Source organism: Triplophysa dalaica, chromosome 1 (genome assembly GCF_015846415.1).
Source record: "Triplophysa dalaica isolate WHDGS20190420 chromosome 1, ASM1584641v1, whole genome shotgun sequence".
NCBI classification, from domain to species: domain Eukaryota; kingdom Metazoa; phylum Chordata; class Actinopteri; order Cypriniformes; family Nemacheilidae; genus Triplophysa; species Triplophysa dalaica.
In genome coordinates this window covers 4280834-4300186 of record NC_079542.1, presented here as the reverse complement: position 1 = coordinate 4300186, position 19353 = coordinate 4280834, and the positions used below count along the sequence as shown (strand labels likewise).

The 19353-nt window shown below is 39.6% G+C and overlaps 2 protein-coding genes across 2 annotated transcripts in view; one reads left to right on the top strand and one right to left on the bottom strand.

Moving 5' to 3' along the window:
- Nucleotides 1-2466, bottom strand: part of LOC130418925 (ADAMTS-like protein 1) — a 121458-nt gene extending 118992 nt beyond the window's left edge. The window contains exon 1 of the mRNA XM_056745142.1: nt 2189-2466. Within this exon, the coding sequence (XP_056601120.1) occupies nt 2189-2239 (51 nt within the window). The 5' untranslated portion in view covers nt 2240-2466. The remainder of the gene's footprint in view (nt 1-2188) is intronic.
- A 10368-nt stretch (nt 2467-12834) lies between these two features.
- The window catches only part of LOC130419655 (collagen alpha-1(XXV) chain), a 147267-nt gene continuing 140748 nt past the window's right edge, over nt 12835-19353 (top strand). Inside the window, exons 1-2 of the mRNA XM_056746543.1 lie at nt 12835-13508; nt 13694-13763. Of these exons, the coding sequence (XP_056602521.1) occupies nt 13212-13508; nt 13694-13763 (367 nt within the window). The 5' untranslated portion in view covers nt 12835-13211. The remainder of the gene's footprint in view (nt 13509-13693; nt 13764-19353) is intronic.

Sequence of the window (19353 nt, the reverse complement as noted above, 5' to 3'; positions counted from 1 at the left end):
GCATTTGTTTTGGAGCATTTCAAATGGCAACGAATCGCTCTTGGATGTGAGGGGTTTATTCCCTTTGTCATGTCAGCTCTGGGAAAGTTTCTCGAGGGCTGTGTTTTTGCATGCGACGTGGAAAACTGACAACAAATACCGCTCCATACATTCTCTATCGTATCTCCTGTCAATCATTCTTTTGAGAAAATGTACATTCTCGTACAGCCTATGCACGCTTAGGGTTTAAAGAAAGAAAAACCAACAAACACCGAGCGAGTTTTCCCCCCCAAATGTCTCATACGCGCCAATTATTTGTCAAAAGTACTTTTGATGTCAGCTTGTTGCCCTTGGAAAAGACACGAATGCCATAAAGCCTTTGAAGACGCTGTGGTAACTCCATGAGCCACACACACATCCAGTCTTTGAGTGAGGGCTTTGGTCTGATAGGAAAGGATTTGCAAAGCTTTGCCTTAATGAGGGGAGTGCAGGAACTTACGTGAGGTCAACAAGGCTAGCGGGGAATCACTAGGAGAACATTATTATGTCAACAACAAAAAGGGTGTATTTGCTCCGCCGGGACCTGTGGTTAGAATAACAGACTCGCATAAAACGGACAGTAACGCTGTGCACCGCATGCAGATGTGCTCAGTAGGCCCTGGCCTGCTGATAGCAAACCAGCTTCTCTTTACTGACTCTGTGTGGGGATTGAAGGATGAATAGAAAGTGACGAAAGGAGCGAGTCGGCTCGCTTGAGCAATAAAACACACAGGGGGAAGCAACCGTGTGGGAGATTGGTTTTAAAGTGGCTTGTGGGAGAATTAGCACGACTGCACTGAAAGAAAGAGAGAGAACATTCACAGCATCACAATATTCACACTTCTCACATGAACATGCATTAGAATTCAGCAATGCCACCACATTCACAGATGGGAAACATCAACAGACCTCTAATTTTGGAGCATCAATATCCATCTGCTAATCCATTACAGCCCTTTACAACTGACCCAGGATCAGTTAACCACAGCCCAGACTTATTCATTTCAAGAAAGATAAACACATCTGATCTGGATTGTGATGATTAGGACATTAAATACCAGCACTCTGTCACAGGTTGTTTCCGTCTCTTACAGCGGCAGGTGTGGAGTCACCACGACAACAGTCCCAGATAGAGCAGACCCAGTGTCGTCTGGTTGTCTGGGAGTACATATCATCTTTTAATGAGACTGACAGACACGATTTTGGCCTTCAAACGCACCGCAATCGAAATCTTCTCCTGCCGTGGTATTTAGCAAGCGCTTATTAGTGGTGCATGTTCATCATCAAATGTTCTCTGACTTAATCCAGAGAAACCCCCCAGAGCAAAGCAATATCAGAACTTGGATGTTCATGTTTCAGAGCAAAGAATTGAGCATGAAAATGTACAAAATGATAAAGCAACTGTGCCTTTAAGATTGCATTATTGCATATGTGCATTAAAGGAAAGTAACTATTTTTTTTATTTGTAGTAAAACCATGGTGACCAGAATTTGACCATGGTTTCACTGTGATCCACTATGGTAATACAGTAAGCAATCTGCCAAAAAATGGCTGCTTCACTTTTACTATAATAAAACCATATTTTACTGCCTAACGGGAATATGCAATACTTTATATTGTGTATGCATGTATGTATGTAATGTATGTATCAAATAGTAAAATACTATTGTATAATATATATATTGTATACTTTAAAAATTAACTATATCTAAACCTTACCATAGAAAATGACTACTGTATTAAATAGTATTTAAAACAGTTTATCAGTTCAGTATTCAATAGTACAAAATACACGTTAAAGTAAACAAGTAAAGTACACGTTAATTACACAAAATGCCTTAAATCTATCCTATAATATTCTGCATAATACATTAAAGTATACTACATTGTACTACAGTTTACTAAATACTAAGGTATAGTATATTTAAGAAAAGACATTCGGAAAGAAATGCAAAGGCTCTTATAAACTCTAAATGTTGATCAATCTTGAGGTTTATGTACATTGATCATAACAAAATAGCCGCGTAAACCTGCATAAATATTACATAACATCTGATGCATTGTGGTTCCTTAAAAGTACACTTACGTCCACGATAAACCGGTGTCATTCACAAAATACAAAAGCACTTTTGCACATGTTTTAAGACAGTTGTGTGTCATGTGCTCCTACCTTAAACCAACACAAGCAGTGTATGAGAATCAACAGCGCAGTTCTCTTCATCTTTCCTTTAATTCTTCGCGGTCTGCAATGAACGGAGCCAAACAGCCTCTGGAAGCGTCTAGCTCTCTCTGCTGACTTTGGCAAAAAAGCTTCCGATAAAGACGTGCCCCATCATATTTGCCTCCGAATGTTTGTGCCCGAGGAACACGCTGTCGCTAAATTTATGTTTGCATACCAGGCAACGCGTCAGCGAGGGTCTCTCCTCCTTTAAAGCTCTTAAAGAAACAGCCCGCGGACTTTTACGCGCGCCACCGTTACGCATCCCCGTGCGCGAAGTTGGTAAACGGCCCCTCCGTTCTGTACTTTATTGCCCTGAGGTGTAATTTGGGAATAGATGGAAAACGCCTGCAACGCACGAGTTGCGCAAGTGCCACATGCACGGCCAAACTGTTAACCTGCGAACACTCCCACATCTCTCCACACTTATCATGGGATGTCTGGGAGAGGTAGACATTCTTCCCCTTTAGACCTTTAAAATCAACAATTTCCCTTCAATCACTTCTTAAGTTATTAAGGGTAGAGCATGCAATGGCACATTCCAGAGCTGAATTTTTTGCCAAGGTATTTTTGTTCGTGCAAAACAGTGTGAAATCTCATGGAAGCAGCACTTAAATTTGTTTATTTGTCACATTTCTTTATGCCAATTCAGCATCAAAGGCCATTCCAGCTAGGCAAGGGAAGAATCAATAAAGAAATGACAAAAACAAACTAAGGTGAAAACTAAGGATCCAATTAATCTAAATGCATAAAGTGAAAATCTATTTTGAATGTACACTGGTGCACCTGACACACATGACCTTGGGAAAACATGCACTTTAAAAGTGTCTGAATGATATTGAACGATGCATTATGCTATTATGCTATTGTAAGCAGTGCACTACCCCAAAAAATGGATGGTGTCACCCACAAACCGATCAAAAACAAGGATTACATGTTTTTCTCATTAGCAACAAAGCAACAAGCCTTACACAGAATGTAAGGATTAGAATAGCATGACTGGTCGAAACGTCACCTGGCCCTCCCGGAGTAAAAACAGGGCCTTGCGTGATGCTCACTGACAGCAGAACAATGCCATAGGTATGCCAGGTATGAAGCACCTGAATTGCTGGCTGACATGCAGCCCTCGGTTCTGCTTAATCTCCATTACCACAACAAACAAAGGAATTCAGTTTTTTCTTCGCTTCGCACACCATATTTACCGGCAGAGGCTTAAAAAAACAAAGCTACATCTGGCACAACATGGTTGACCGCAAAATATATGAAAAGGTGTATTTGGGCAAGAGAAGCAAATTAAGGAAGTATTTTATTGATTGTACACCACAGTGTCCGTGATACATGACAAGAGCAGCATTCACAGTAATGTTGAAAAAACAGATATCCCCTTAGCTGTGAATGCCTTGCATTCATGGTGAGCAATGATGCATAACCAAGCATGCACATTATAAATGTGTTTGCCATTGACAGACTCAAGTCTCAGGGACCTTCAACAAGACTTTGCAGGTTGTTTAAGGGAACGTACTGTAGATATCTGTTGGTGTGAATGAAGAGCGGTGATAAAACATACTGATTTTTTTTTATTTTTTAGACCTAACATAGAATGTTTCTAATGGGTAAAGTGTAATCAATTTAAGGTGTAAATAATTATGAATATGGACTCACAATATGCCGGTATTCCCAATCGTATCGTGTTTCGTGAAGAAGGTCCAGTGTATGAAATTTAGTAGCATCTAGTGGTGAGGTTGCGAATTGCCACCAACTGCTCCCTCCATTGCTTCACCCTCCCGTTGGAAGCACTTTGGTGGGTGACACAGAACTAAGATGTTGTCACGTTTTGAATTCTTTGCGGAGGGAGATAACATATTTACACGCTTTGTAGAGCAGTTTGTCCACTTAGGGCTACTGTAGAAACAACATGGTGAATTCCATGCAAGGGGACCCGCGGTGTATGTAGATAGAAATAGCTCATTCGAACGTATTCAAAAACATAACATCTCATTATGTAAGGTCTTTATACACATCTGAAGACATAGTTATGTATATCATTTTTGTCAATGGATTCCTCCCCCCTCAAAAATTGGACAGATTGGACCTTTAATACATATGATACTTTCTTAAATATTTCTGCACCTGTTTGAATTTTTTGCCTTGAGAGCAAAACATTCCCTCTCTGCCTGCCTATACTTGTATTTCGAGCGTGATTCTTTGACCACAAAAAAAGAAAAACACAGAAAATAACAAATATGACTGATAGCATTATCTATTTATGAAGAAGCCTTTATATAATAATATTTCTAGCGTGAATTCTTTTTGCCAAGATAATTGTGCAGTGAAAATCTGACAGACATATTATGATGTAACTCGATCATTATTAAGACATTTTATATTACAAGTAAATATTAAAAGAAATGATTACTTCATCATCATTTTGTATTTTTATTTAACCGAGAAAAAAAGAAACTAATTCAAACACATATTGACCAAAGTGGACTGCAATCCTTGAGTACAGTTTTCTATGTGGTGTTATTCTAAGTACATCTATGCTTCACACATTGGGCCCGTACTAAAATTAGTACATATTATATACACGGCCACACGTGTACAGTGATGTACAGCAGATGCTTATATACACAAACACGTACTTCAACTCCATTCTTTAATGCCTTGTCATGGCAAGATTAATAACCTCCCTTGTGGCTCCTCTCATCTGCTTTAGCCCACTGGGGAATGTGGCAACTCTACGGGGGGGTGAGAGGTCTTTAGAGGATCTACAGTCGAAATGAAAGGAAGGCTCCTGGCCCTGGTGTCCAAGGAATGCCTGGCTTGTGGTGAGAAGGTAACCTGTCCATCTGTCAGTGGGTGTCCATTTCAGTGTCGCCATGAATTCTGCCTCTCTGCCGTCTGACCACATGGCGCAATGCTCAATGCCACAGCCCCCTGCATTACAAATAACAGCCAAGCCTAGTCTGCAAAACACTGAGGTCATCGGGGTTCAGACTATACCCCATGAGATGGCTTGGGGTGGACATTAAACTTTTATACTGATTAATGACTAGCTTGCAGTATCTTGAGTGTTAAAGAGAAATCAGTGACTGGTCCCGGATCAGCATCCAGTGCAGCACGGCCGCCCTTTAGTTGAGTCGGGAGGAAGTGAAACAGATGGCTCCATTGAGCGATGTTGCTCGGAGCCACATATGTCATAGGTCAGGGTTGGAGTGACCGGTGTCATTGAAAATTGCAGAGTACTTCCTTGTCTTAGAGAGGTTCAAGGTGTTTCCCGAACTGTTTGTGAAATGCAAGATTTGCTTCTTAAGAAGTAACCATAAGTGACAGCTTAATGTTAAACAATTACAAAAAGCCATTTCTCCGTTTATTCACATTTAACAACATTGAACCCCATTGACTTCCATTGTATGGGCACAAAACCACTGAGATATTTCTCGAAATATCTCCGTTTGTGTACCAAATAAAAGTCATATATAAAGGTTTTAAACAACATTACGGTGAATTAATGATGACAGAGGCTGTGTCGGAAATCGCCCCCTATACCTTCTTTCACTATTCCCTATATCAGTTCACTCATATAGTCCACTTAAGGAAAACGAGTGAGTAAATTTGGACACCCATCATCTGCAGAGACGCTGGAATTCATTCAGCGAAAGCCTCACGATAGTGGCTAACAGATAGCCGTGATCATTTACCTTAAATACTTTCTTTCTTCCGCAGAACACAAAAGAAGATATTTTGAAGACAGTTGGTCGCCGAACAGCACTGGCACTCATTCACTTCTATTGTGTGGACACAAAAGCAATGCAAGTGAATCGGGTCCAGTTAGCAAACATTCTTCAAAATATCTTCTTTTGTGTTAAGCGGTAGAAAGAAAGTTCTATGTGTTTGAAATGTCAAGAGGGTGAGTAAATCTTGACAGAATTTTTATTTTTGGTTGAACTATCACTTTAAGCGGCTTGCATTGCCAAAAGTGGATAAGAATGAACTAAAAAAACGACAAGTTGCTAGTTTTGCGTAACACTTGGCCATATCCTGTCGCCGACTCAACGGTAAGTCTTGTTAAAAATGAATCTCCTCATGCTATGTGGCTGGGAGTAGCTGGCTTTATTAACAACACTCAAAGGCTTCAATAGTGTTAACTGCATGGGCTTGAGATTGAGAACAAATGGTTTGTGAACATCCATCCATCCATCCATCCATTTTCTACCGCTTAACCGAACTACCTCGGGTCACGGGGAGCCTGTGCCTATCTCAGGAGTCTTTGTGAACATCTGAATTAAAAAAATGTATCAAGCGAAATCACAGGAATTTGGTTGATTCAATAAAACGGTATTGTTATGACAACGCTCTAGTGCTGATAACTACTGAAAGAGAAACAGATCAGTGTCCTGGTGGCAGAAGCTCACTGGGCTCAGAGAAATAGAGCAGAAAAGAACAGTAGCTCAGTTCCAGCTCTCTTTTTCTCTCCCTCTTCTACTGGGAGCTAGATATAAATCATGTCTTTCAGTGTCCGGTTTGAACAGTTCTCTCCCTCAAGCTCTCTCTGTCTTATTCTCTCCCACACTGTTAAAAACAACTAGTAGGAATTAAAAAAATGATTTATTTGGGGGATTATTTGCAAAAGTTTATATTTTGTCAAATTTTACTTTTTTTCACACCGTTTAACCTCATATTTTGTTTAAGGTTTTGCACACAGTTTTTAAGTAAACTTTACTTTAAAAAACCTGCACAAATAACACAAAAACTAAGTGAGTTGTATCATTTTTTCTTTTTACAGTACATGCAGCAGAATGTGGGATATAAAAGAACATATACATGACATATATAACATACAAACAATAACCCATTTTCTATTACTGCCATAACTACATAGGCTAAATTATATAGGCTACACACATAAATGTCCTGTACACCACTTTACAGTAACTCCATAGGATGCAAAAGAAAAACATTTACAGTACATTATTTGATTTGTACATTTGGGCAATAACGTGAAAATGTCAACCTTACCATGAATTTTTTTTTTTTTACCAGCGGCTTTTATTATGGTAACAGCATAGATGTTAACATTTGGTGCTTCAATTACCCATGTGAGATCTCTCTTCAAATTTTTAAAGCATTTGTTTTATTTTTAGTGCGTGACTTTCTAGTCAGTTAAGAGCCATTTTCAGGATTGTCACATCCATTTTTTTTCATAGACTGACATTTTTGGATGTTTAGACTCTATCAACAAGGGTTCAGTAAAATATAAACAGATGGTTCAATATAATCCTAACAAATTCATTCTCTGAGCATTTTTATGTCACGTCCATAACACAAAATGTCACATCCATAACGCTGGAATTTCCCATTTTCAAGTGTCCGTCAATTCAACTTCAAGAATCTTAAATCTGGACTTCAAGTTTGATGTTTAAATCTAACTTTATTCTTAATTATGCCAACTAAGACACCTTAAAATCACCATCATAAATACAATTTCTGTCGCATTACCCTGCCTTCAGTTGATCTGTAAGAGAGAATGGTAATGAAAAGATTTGTGAGAAATATTGAGGAAACAAACACAAGCCCACAGGGCCAGCCAATGAGCCTTGAAAGGTCCAGCAATGGCCAGTTGGGTCCGGTGTAAGCCAGAGACACAGCGGAGGTAAATCCTAAAGAAAAAGCCGGGGAGAGCTGGGGCTTACTTGCCTACAGTAGTTGTTTTTGGCAAGCACCCATCTAAAAGCTAAACATCCAAAACAAAGAGATTGTCTGTCCTGGTGCCCAAATAACTTGGCTGCTTAAAAAAACACATTCAAGTGTTTATGTACATATACATACAGTACACATGCAAACTGCCATTCATTCTCTCGCAGGCCGCGATATATAGTACTGTACAACAACATGCACATTTCTAATATGATTTTACAACAGTTCTGCCACAGAACCCGTTTTAAGCTGCCGTTCCGAGTTCAGACTTTTAGCTGTAGATTATTCTTCATTATATCATAATTACCAGACCTTGTCAGCAACAGTCTCAAAATAGAGATATATGAATAACTTAACGCTTGCCAGCACAAACACCTGGTATGCTGATCAAAATATAGCAGGTTTGTCTGTGCTTTGGGTCAAAGGGATTTGAGAAAACTGATCTCAAAACATCTTGTGAGTGCTGAAGCACTTCAATATCAAAACACCAGATACATTTTAATAAATGACCGGAAATCCTAATTTAATCCTGGCCGAGCCTCTTATGCACTACCGACAGTGACGTCACTGCACGCGAGAAACCCGGCACGTCTCAAGCTTCCATGTAAACGCGGTTTACATACACAAAATCAACGGATATCTATCAAAAATCAGCTTAAAAAGAAATCTGTTTTCACGTGTTTACATGCATACCATGAAACCGCATTTACATGCAAGTTTAAGACTTGCAAGGTTTCTCGCGTGCAGTGACATCACCGTGGGTAGTCTACTTATTTAAAAATGCAGTGGAAAAAGGTCAGTAAGCTGTATTTTTATATCTCTTCTCATAGTACCTGCATATGCAACAATAATTTGGACGTTTCTACATCAACAGCATGTGCATGACTCGGGAGCGGCATTTTATGCGTTATTTTACTACTACTTCCGTTTGGGACTTTTACAATTGCGCTGTCAGACATGCGCAAATAAACACAACTGAGAGAAACCCCGTAAAGGCGTTTACATGCACCGCGAAATCGGAGTAATGGGCGGCTAGTTCACGCTGCGCAGATGGATCGACGACTATCAAAGTACCGCGAGAGCGTTTCAACAGCAGAGCTCTTGAATGGCTCTCGCGTTACTTTAGTATCATAGGCCGATCGGTCTGCGCAGCGTCGCCTGCCGTGAACTTGAACATACCTAAGAAAACTTCTTCAGCGCTCAAGACAAGAATATACAAAACCAGTATGTGTGGATTAAGGTCGTTATTGACCAAAGATAAATACTTGGTGGTCAGAATACTTCAGGATTTCAGCCTGAAATTCAGGACGCCATTACCCTTCAAGTTCAAAGATTTTAGTACGGTGAGTGTTCATGTTTTTCGACGTGTTTCCAATTGGATAAGTGCTGGTCGACCAGTTATTTACTGTCAGAAGTAACTTACTCCTTATGTTAAAATCAGCACACTATCCGTCGTGCTTATAGTATTCGAAAGTAGAATTAGTTGCTACGTCCCAATTCACCTACTTTTGTCCTTAAAGTATGTACTGTTTTTGTTATGGAAAAGTATATACATTTGAGTGCGTAATAAAACTGTCTGGACGTACTGGGACGCGAAACGGAAGTGGCCGTTGTCGCCAGACGACACTGTGATCCTTAACTATCACGAACATCAAAATTCAGCTCTTCCTTGCATTTAAGTGTTTATTCATTTATTATTTTGTATGTACGTTTTATTGTATGCTTACATTCATGAATTTAGCGAAACATATTTTATTTATTTAAATGAATGCAGTGTTGCGTCACTAAACTCCGCCCTCTCGCGGTGAGTTGTGTAATTGGGATGACCATCCGGGAATTTTTCGAATACTAATTTCAGCATGCTGTGTTTTGGGACATACTTATTATATTTTCGAATACTATTTAGGACGGATAGTATGCGAATTGGGACGCACCAACCATGTCCCAAATCATAGTATGTTGAAAATAGTATTCCAAGGATTGCCGGATGGTCTACTACTTCCGGTAGAATTTCGAAGTGGAGAATGATGCGCCTTCTAAAGGCCGATATTACCCACAACTCACCGCGATTAGGCGGAGTTTAATGACGCTCCACTGCAATAATAGATGATATAAATGATGCGTCGCTAAATTAATAAATGTAAGTATAGAGAAAACATTACATACGAAATAATGAATGAATGAATAAAGAGCTGTATTTTAATGTGTGTGACAGTTATTGGCCATAATATTGTCTAGGCAACAACGGCCACTTCCGCTTCCTGTTAGTATGTCCCAGTGTGTGCAATCTCTTTTTTTTGTGGATAACGCGACTCAGCCATCCGGATGTTTACCTGCTGATAAAGATAGGCATCTGTGAATTTTGGCACAGGTCTAGTGAACGTTAGGTTTGATGTGACGTTATTAATTTGTATGAGTCAAGCAGGTGAAGTGATCCGCATTGACCTCTGAATTGTAGGTCAGCAGGGCCGCCATATTGGACCAGGCAAGTTTGTCCGAGTGAATTGGAGATTCTAGATAGTAATGCTTACATTTCCAAACTAATTTTAGTACAATGGAATGCAATGTCTCGTAGTCTATTGTATTATTTGTTAAGATATAAAGACACAAAAGGAATATAAAACTGATGCTTAGGATAGGCTAAGATATGGACATGTGTCTGCAAACACACAGTAAAACCTTTCTTTATTCCAAAGAATATTGTGATGCATGGATGATCACATTTAACCTTAAAAACATACACTCCTGAAAAGGCGCTACAAAAAGTGATGCCAATAGAACCATTATCTCAAAGGTTTTTATGAGAACAATTTATTTCTTACATTTTTATAAATAACCTTTTGTGAAACAGAAAAGTTCTACATATATAAAAAGTGATGAAACCATTTAGAAAAAATGGTTCTTCTTTAAAACTGTGAAGCACGGTTTTTGAATGTGTGTGTTGCCATGATTTATATTTTTTTTCAATCTACACAGGAGGACTAAGAAACATGAATCATCACAAAATGATTTAGTCCTAGAAAGGATTAATTCAATGACAGGTGCGCACTAGAGAAAGTGTTTGTGGTGAATGACGCAACCTAGCGGTCAACTTCAGCAACTGCTATCAAAATATAGTGTGGCAAACAGTATTACATTTATATTTATGCATTTGCCAGACGCTCTTATCCAAAGTGACTCACATTACATTATACTATTCATTTGTTGCTGGATATTTGCAATCCCTGGGATCAAACCCATGGCATTGGGGTTGCTAGCATCATGCTCTAACCACTGAGCCCCTGGAAATTCTGGTGTGTACTTTATAAACAGAACACCAGCCTTACCTCTTAGTATACTGAACCTTTTTTGTATTTAGAGTATTTAGTACATTGTGAAGATATTATGTTTCAAGTATTCAAAAGGACCCAACTCAGTAATTTGTGTGTTGTACTAGAGACGTGGCTGAGATAATGTTTAAAATAATTTAAAATCAGAATTGATTTCATTTGGTTCTTTGCTCTCATAGGTAAGGTAATGGAGACAATGAATAAACGCACTTGCGTTAAGGAGAATGGTTTAGTTTATTCCTGTAATCCAATGGAATCTCTCTCTCTCTCTCTCTCTCTCTCTCTCTCTCTCTCTCTCTCTCTCTCTCTCTCTCTCTCTCTCTCTCTCTCTCTCTCTCTCTCTCTCTCTCTCTCTCTCTCTCTCTCTCTCTCTCTCTCTCTCTCTCTCTCTCTCTCTCTCTCTCTCTCTCTCTCTCTCTCTCTCTCTCTCTCTCTCTCTCTCTCTCTGTGGTAATAAGTTACATTTGCTAGACCAATTCCAAACACTAGATCGTGCTGTTGGTCTTTTCATGAAATGGCCAGGCACAAAATGCCTATCATTGTTCAATTTCAGCTACTTTTAAAGATATGATGACAGAACAAGTTTTTTTTTGTTGAGTTTTTGAAGATTTTTGTTAATTACATTGTTTGAAATCACCACCACCACTGTCAGAACATCATGCCGAGAACTATAGTGATGGCTCAGTGCTTCTGTAAATTGAGGTATTATTGAAATAGATATTTTAGACTTTGATCCTAAAGTCTCACAAATCTTCACTTGCTTTATCCATTCTTTTGTAACTGAATTGATATTCTAACTGTTGGGGGCAGATTCTGAGGTCACTCTCTCCAAGCGCATGCCCGACGGATGGAAAGCAATACAGCTCAGGCATCTCATCAGGAGGTCCAACTACAGTATGAATGCTAAACCATGCCAACAAAATGAGATTGCTGTTAAAGGTCAGCCTCCAAAGAGAGACAGACAAGATCCACTTTAAGGTTAATATCCCAAAATGTATTAAGAAAATAATAAAAATATTGACCTTTAGGTATAGACACAATCAGCTACTATTGCAGAGTACTCTGCATTTGTCAGATTAAGGGAAATTCTCCTATTCACACTTACAACATACAAATACTCTTATAAATCATCAGCTTCACCATTACAATTCATTTATAAAAATGTTTTTGTCTTATTCCATTGAATTGAATGGTCTTGTTGGCTCCCATGATCCACCAGTTAAGATTACCAGTTGAAACCCTCAGAGGCATTACCATGTCCATTCAAGCCGATTCAATTCCTGTATAAATCCATGTCTGTGATGTTCTTAATGTTTTTTAAGGAATATCAGGACGTACTGTACAGCCTTTTGTCAAGAAACATTAAAACATTGCGAACAGTTACGTGTTTATTTCAGTGCGTTGGCATGTGGCTGTTCTGCTCGTGCGCAATTCTCACTATGCTTCAATGACAAATCCCATTAATGCATGATTCATACACCATTACTCATGCGCAATATTGAAATGATGCAGCCGGTGATTGAGAGTAGGGACAGACGGAGTCAGTGAAGTCTGATGGAGTCTGTGTTCATTTGGAGGCGTGTTTTTGAACGGATTGTGTGGAATGCACAAAACATTTGCCGCTCGTCTGCGGTTTAACATCACTTGCCACAAAATCTGTCAGGGGTGCGTCTTACGGCTCCACAGACTGGTCTGCAGCGCGTGCATGGGTTTCTTTTCCAGTAGTGCAACAAGTTTTCAGAGGGCTACTGAAATCAGTCACAGCTCACACTGTCTCCTAGTGAACGAGCGCGCACCGGTCGGGGATCTCAGAAGCGCGCTCCAGTGTTACCAACGTCGCCGTACAGTCCTTCAGAGATAAATCGAAAGAAAATAGTGACAGAATATTTTTACTCTCATCCCGTCGCTACTGGTGACTGCACTTTGTAGTATAGGGTCGAGAAGGAGTCATGAGGGGTCTAGAGGCAAATAAGGAGTCCCGGAGCGCGGTGAAAATGGAGAGCGACACCGGTGCTGGCAAGCGGCGGCACTGTCTTAAAGGTGCCGTGGATGTGATACCGTTTGTCTTTTCTGTCGTGTCCTTTGCCTTTTGCTTTTTACTGAGTGTTCAGAACAGTGACATTAAGGAGAGAGTTGTGGATTTAGAAATCGGAAGTGGTGCGCGCCTCTTAAGTCCGCTTAATGGACTGACCATGGATCAGTTTAATGCAATGGTACAGGAGAAAGTGGACACGCTACTGTCACAGGTGAGAGATCCTAAACTCTTTAAAATACGCAACCATAGCCTCAACTCAGGAAGGTGAACAGTACTGCGTTATTTACCCCAGAGATGCTAAATCTGTCCACACACGAACACCTGTCCGATTTCTTCGGTCAATTCACCTGCGCACATTTGGCACACGATGTTCACACATATCTTTTATTTCTACAGCGCTCTTATGAACACTTGGCTAGAGTAAGGACTGTCCGGGAAACCTCACCAGACTGCAACTGCCCACCAGGTAACGTCTCAAATTGTGAAATGTTTTTAGGTCTGGACCGGGAAATTTGATGTTATTGTATTGCATGGCAGAGCGCTACAACATACTGACGTCCCTAAATTTTGATGCAAGTAAAAGTGCGCGTCGCGGTTGCAAGTGTCCTTGTCATCGATGTGGAGCGCGCACCTTTAAAAACGCGCACCAGGGCTCTACTGTTAAGCGTTGCCCATTAATAGTGGTGCATTATTCAGTTTTGTCTGATTGTAAGAAACACCTAAGCTTCATGTAAGAAGTCTTTCTGAGGTGCACTATGAATAACTTAGACAGCTGAATATTTTTGGAGGCAGTACATGAACGCACACACGGTTTAGTGAGGATTGGATACCGCTGTGCCTGTTATTTGACCGCATATGTTAGATAGTAAATAGTGCACATCAGTTTGCATTTATCTGTGACATTTGCAAATGAACATTGATGATGGATCACTACCTGTTTGTTAATTGAATAGAAATGTGACCGCAGTGAGTTTGGGAGAGTCTGGATAACTTTAGGAACTTCTTATCTAGATGAGTTGCAGAGTTACAGAGTTAAAAATCAGGCAGCTTAAAATCTTGAATCTGATAATACTACATTTAACCAGCAGATGGAAACACAAATGCTTCCAGTTGAGTTTAAGCATTAAAGTAATACAAAGTCCAGGCAGCAACCCTAAGGGACAGGACATAGAGAGTTATCGTAGCGGAACAAATGAAGTGCACTCAAAACACATGAAGTGCTTGCAGTATTTCTGCAAATGACACACTTTTTATGACTAGTTTGATTTTATCAGCAAAGCAAGGCTAAATCGATTTGGTCAAACCTGCCTTTCAAAATTTCACATTTGAATTAGAATCTCAAGCCAAGTGTTGGTGTTAATTTAATCTCCCCTCCTATAGGAATCAATTAAAGTGAATCATTAGTACTGGAAACATGGCAACGTTACGAACCCGATCAATAGCCCATTATACATTTGCCTAACCTTTTGAGAGGAAATTTGGAGGGTTGTCAGATTCTGCTGAAAGGCGTTACTGTAAGTATACACCCTAATGAGTTGCAGCCTCTTTTTCTCAAGCTCCGTCAAATGTGCTTCTTTTATTTTCACCCTCTGGCTGTCTGGTGTGCAAAACAAAACAAGCGAAACATTTCACACCAAGCGATGCGCATCAGCACAACGCCTATCCCCGTGGACCTCCCCTACAATCTGGCTGTCGAGTAGGGTTCTCTGCTAAAGCCCGGCTTACTGTGGGGCACTCGCTGTGATGTTAACACAATCATGTTCAAAACAGATGCCGCTGCACTTTTGAATAACATGAAAGAGATCAAAAAAAGCGTAGCCTGTGGCTGATTCGTTGTCAGCGTCTTTTCATAATAGCCTATTGACTTGAGTTCCACCGGCAGCAAGAGATGGAGAAGAATGAAATACAGACAGAGAGTGAAAGTGCATCTTTTAGACTCAGTTACACAGCGTGGATGTCACAGACTGTATTATCACTCCCAGTGTTCGCAGGGAGTGTGATGTTTGCCAGCTCGTGCATGCTTCGATGAAGGGTGTTTCTCCAAACTGCCTTAATTGTTTCAGCATTGGCGGCACTTTCTGCTTCTCTGTTCGTCCCTTTTTTTCCATGTTCCCTTCCCTGAAATCTGCATTCCGCATGGGGGCCTGTTGTTTAATAGGACGTTTAATAGAAACGAGCAGTCGGCCAGGATCTCTCTCTTTCTCCATCTCTTTCTCGTCCTTTCAGTAACGCTTCAAAACCTTGGCAGTCGTTTGCAGGACTGATATGTGGGAAAAACAAAATGCAGAATTCAAATGAAGTGCACATGAAATTTCCCACAGCTAGCGTTTTTATTTATTTATCTACAAAAAGAGTGCCAGCCCTTGCGTCTCTGACATCTCCGTTCTTTTTTCTAGACGCTGTTTTTTACTTAACCTGACAATTACATTTAGTTCTGCTTCCATTTTCCGCAGCAGGAATGGTTCGAAATGCTATTCGAAATTCTGAATTCTGTCAAGCAGCAACAAAAGATTATTCACTCACAATTTCCTCTGCAAGAATTGGCTTGCAGACTCGTGTCTCAGATTTCTCCATTTTGGATCTACAGTCTGTCAATATTCCCAGTTTTCTGTTACCAAAATGTTCAGAATGATTATACTGGCAGTTTATGAAAAGTATGTATTTTTGGGCATCCCCGTGGGGTTGACTGTGTCATTACCACACGTTAGGTTAAGCAACGCAGATGCCCTGTTAAGACAGCTGCCAACCGGCATGTGACAGCCACAGCAACACGTGTGTTTGTGAGAGCTTGAGAGATGGGGGTGTATGCGGGGTGGGAGTAATAGACCCCAATCCATGCTACTGTGAACTGTTTTGTTTAGGCTCGTCTGGTTCTCTGGATAAAATTCTAGAAAATTTGAGCAAGACAGGTGACAAGAGAAAAATAGAAAGATGGCATGACAGTAAAGACCAGCACGAAGATAGATGCCTCTCAGGCACCCATTACATTTTCAGTGATTGAGCACCCCAGCGGAAGCACGTGACTGTTAATACAAAAGAGAATAGAAAACCGCCTCCGATGCGCAGTTTTGCGGTTCTTGGCTGCTTTCTATGGACAACAAACTGGAATCTTTTAGGAAGAGACGTTGAGGCCACAACAGACACTGCTGTAAGACACATGCCGCGGTAACTTCACCCACAACACATGTGGACCTTCTCCAGATCAGATCACAGCAGCAACATTAAAAGGTTTCTGGCTTGACTTGTGGTTGAAATGCAGAGATTTCCTAATATTTCATTTAAATGTCATAGAAGAAAGTGTGAGTCTGGCAGTGATGCAGAAAAGAAATCCCGGTAGTTTAAGAGGTTGAATTAAGGCCTTGGTAATGGCCTTAGTAATTTGCTTTACAATGTCATATCCTAGTGAACTTGGGTGAGATGTTGCACTTTTCACAGAACTATGACAATTAATTAAAATATTTTTTGCATAAAATATAGTTTTAAACATGACTTATGCTACGTTCACACCAAACTGGAATTAAGCGATTTGCGCGAGTAAATGACAAAGTCAATGCAAAGACGGGAATGACGTGAATCGGGCAGCTTGAATGAGCGTTAACCGTGTCGTCTAGACAAGACGTAAAAATTTCATCTCGATTGAGTAAATCAAGCTCATTGACACTTACTTTTTGACACGTGATGACATTCCCCATGTATTTTTGAGGCACTTGGGCGAGATTACAAACTTCTCCCGTTGAGCAACAAAAAGCGATGATGTGATGTCTATGTGATATACAGTAAGGTCCCGCCTTCTACTGAATAGAGCAAATCACCAATTGTCAAAAGACAAAAAAAATTGTAGATGGACTGCACAAAATGTTATGAGGAAATTGCAAACCTTTTAACACATAGTAGCTAAAGAAGCCTAAAAAGTGTTTTTATTTGCACAATGAATGAATGTCTTTTTTCTGCAGAACACAAAAGAAGATATTTTGAAGTATGTTTGTAACCGAACAACGGGGGTATCAATTCACTTCTACTGCATGACCACAAAACCAATGCAAGTCAATGGGTAACGCCGTTGTTTGGTTACCAAAATTCTTCTGTTCTGCAGAAGATAGAAAGCCATATGTTTAAAATGACATGAAGGTGATTAAATGATGACAGAATTTTCATTTATGAAACTATTCCTTTAATAAACAAACATGGTTCAGTTTATGTCAGGTTTAATTGTTGGTTTATAACAATCAAGATGAATGTAACTAACTCAGAGATGGGAAAATTCCCGAGTTTAAATAAATGTACAATGAGACTTAGTTAGAAAAACAGGGACTGCTAAAATACATTTTCATCGTTAATATGTGATAACTCCCTATAATTCAATAGAATGTTTGGGCATACCAACATGGTGGCGCGGTGGCTTCAGTGTAATGATGTCATGAGCAATCCAGTCATTTATATAGATCAGTGGTAACAACATCTTTTTTATCGTTACCTTAGCGAGCACTTTCAAGTTCAACTTAATTTTTAATGTGTATGTGTGTGTGTGTGTATACACGTATATCTAATATTCACAATAAGACATTTACAGTAATTAGATAAACGGTACACAGATGTGATGGAATTTGGATGGAATATACACATTGTTTTTACATGAATTATACATTAAGAAAATAAGTCTAAAATATAAAAAATTAAATCTGCCAATGGGGTAAGAAAAATAATCTTGAATTTAGAAAAATGTATACCGTAATTCAAGATTATTTTTCTTACCCCAATTGTATGCTTTTCTTTAGCACAAATTCACTGAAATTTTGTCTAAAAATAAGACTTATTTTCTTTTGTCTTTATGCTCATCACGAAAATGCATCTTGATTCACGTGTGAACTGGAAAACAAGACAAAAAATACAATAAGTAGGAATGTCATTTTTTGCAGTGTTTGAATGTGGATATCTGTCTCTTCACATTCATGTATATAAGACTTTATCTTGACTAAAATATCTGCAGTTGTTGGAAATATGGCCACAGAGTGTGGAGACTGTTCTTAAAGAGACTTAATTATATAATGTTGGGCTAAATTAAGTAAGCTTAACTAATGTTGTAAGATTCTACTCATCATTGAAATCAGTTGAAAGTTGAGCCTCCCATGTTCCATGATGGTTGCAATACTGTTGTGAGGTGACTCTCTCAGTTTTGGATCATAGACATTAGCAGAGAATAGAGAAGTGTAGTTACTCAATTGCCACCTCTCTTTCATTTTCGTCTTTAAGACACAGATTTCTGAGACAGAAATCAGCACCTGTCGTGTGTTCTCCTGACACAGTTTTGTTCATTTGTAAAAGTCATTACTGTTGTACTTGTGTCTGTATACTTGTTTGTGTGTCGTTCATATGAATCAGTGGGATTCTCACCCACAGTCAGTTATTCATCTCAAAGACCCCTCTGTCTTCCAGTGGACATGTATCCACCTCTTATTCTACTTGGCCCAGTGTCCCATCAAAAGGGGGCTTCCCCTGACCTGGTCATTTCTACAATTGGTCATCTGTCTTGGCTATGGCACTGTACGGGAGGTGGGTAAGGGGTACAAGGTCTTACCAAGGAGGGGCCTGTAACCTCAGGGTCACATCTGTGGGTTTTAGACACTGAGGCACTATGATCTGATCTATGATTGTAATACAGAGTCTTTTGATGTGCTGTAAAATCCTAATTTTAGTGTGAACCACTAAACGCTGGTTGACTCATGAATGTCAGTGAGATGAATGAGACATGATATGTCAGTGTGTGAGATAAAGTCATGGTTTGAAAGCTCTTTAGTTGGGCTGTCACAATATCAGATTTTTACTACTCGGTTATTAGAGCCAAAAGATCGCGATAATTATATAATTGCAATATCTGTTGAAATGAAAAGAGTGTTATCAGTTCATCTTTACTGTTGCTTATTTTCTATTTTCTTTTTTGGCCAATGAATTGAACTCAAAAAGGAAGTGGAAAGAGAGTTGGTAACCATTGTCGCTCATTAGGCAAAATGTTAAATGGATGCAATGCCAATACCATGTTGAAGTGTTAACCAGATACT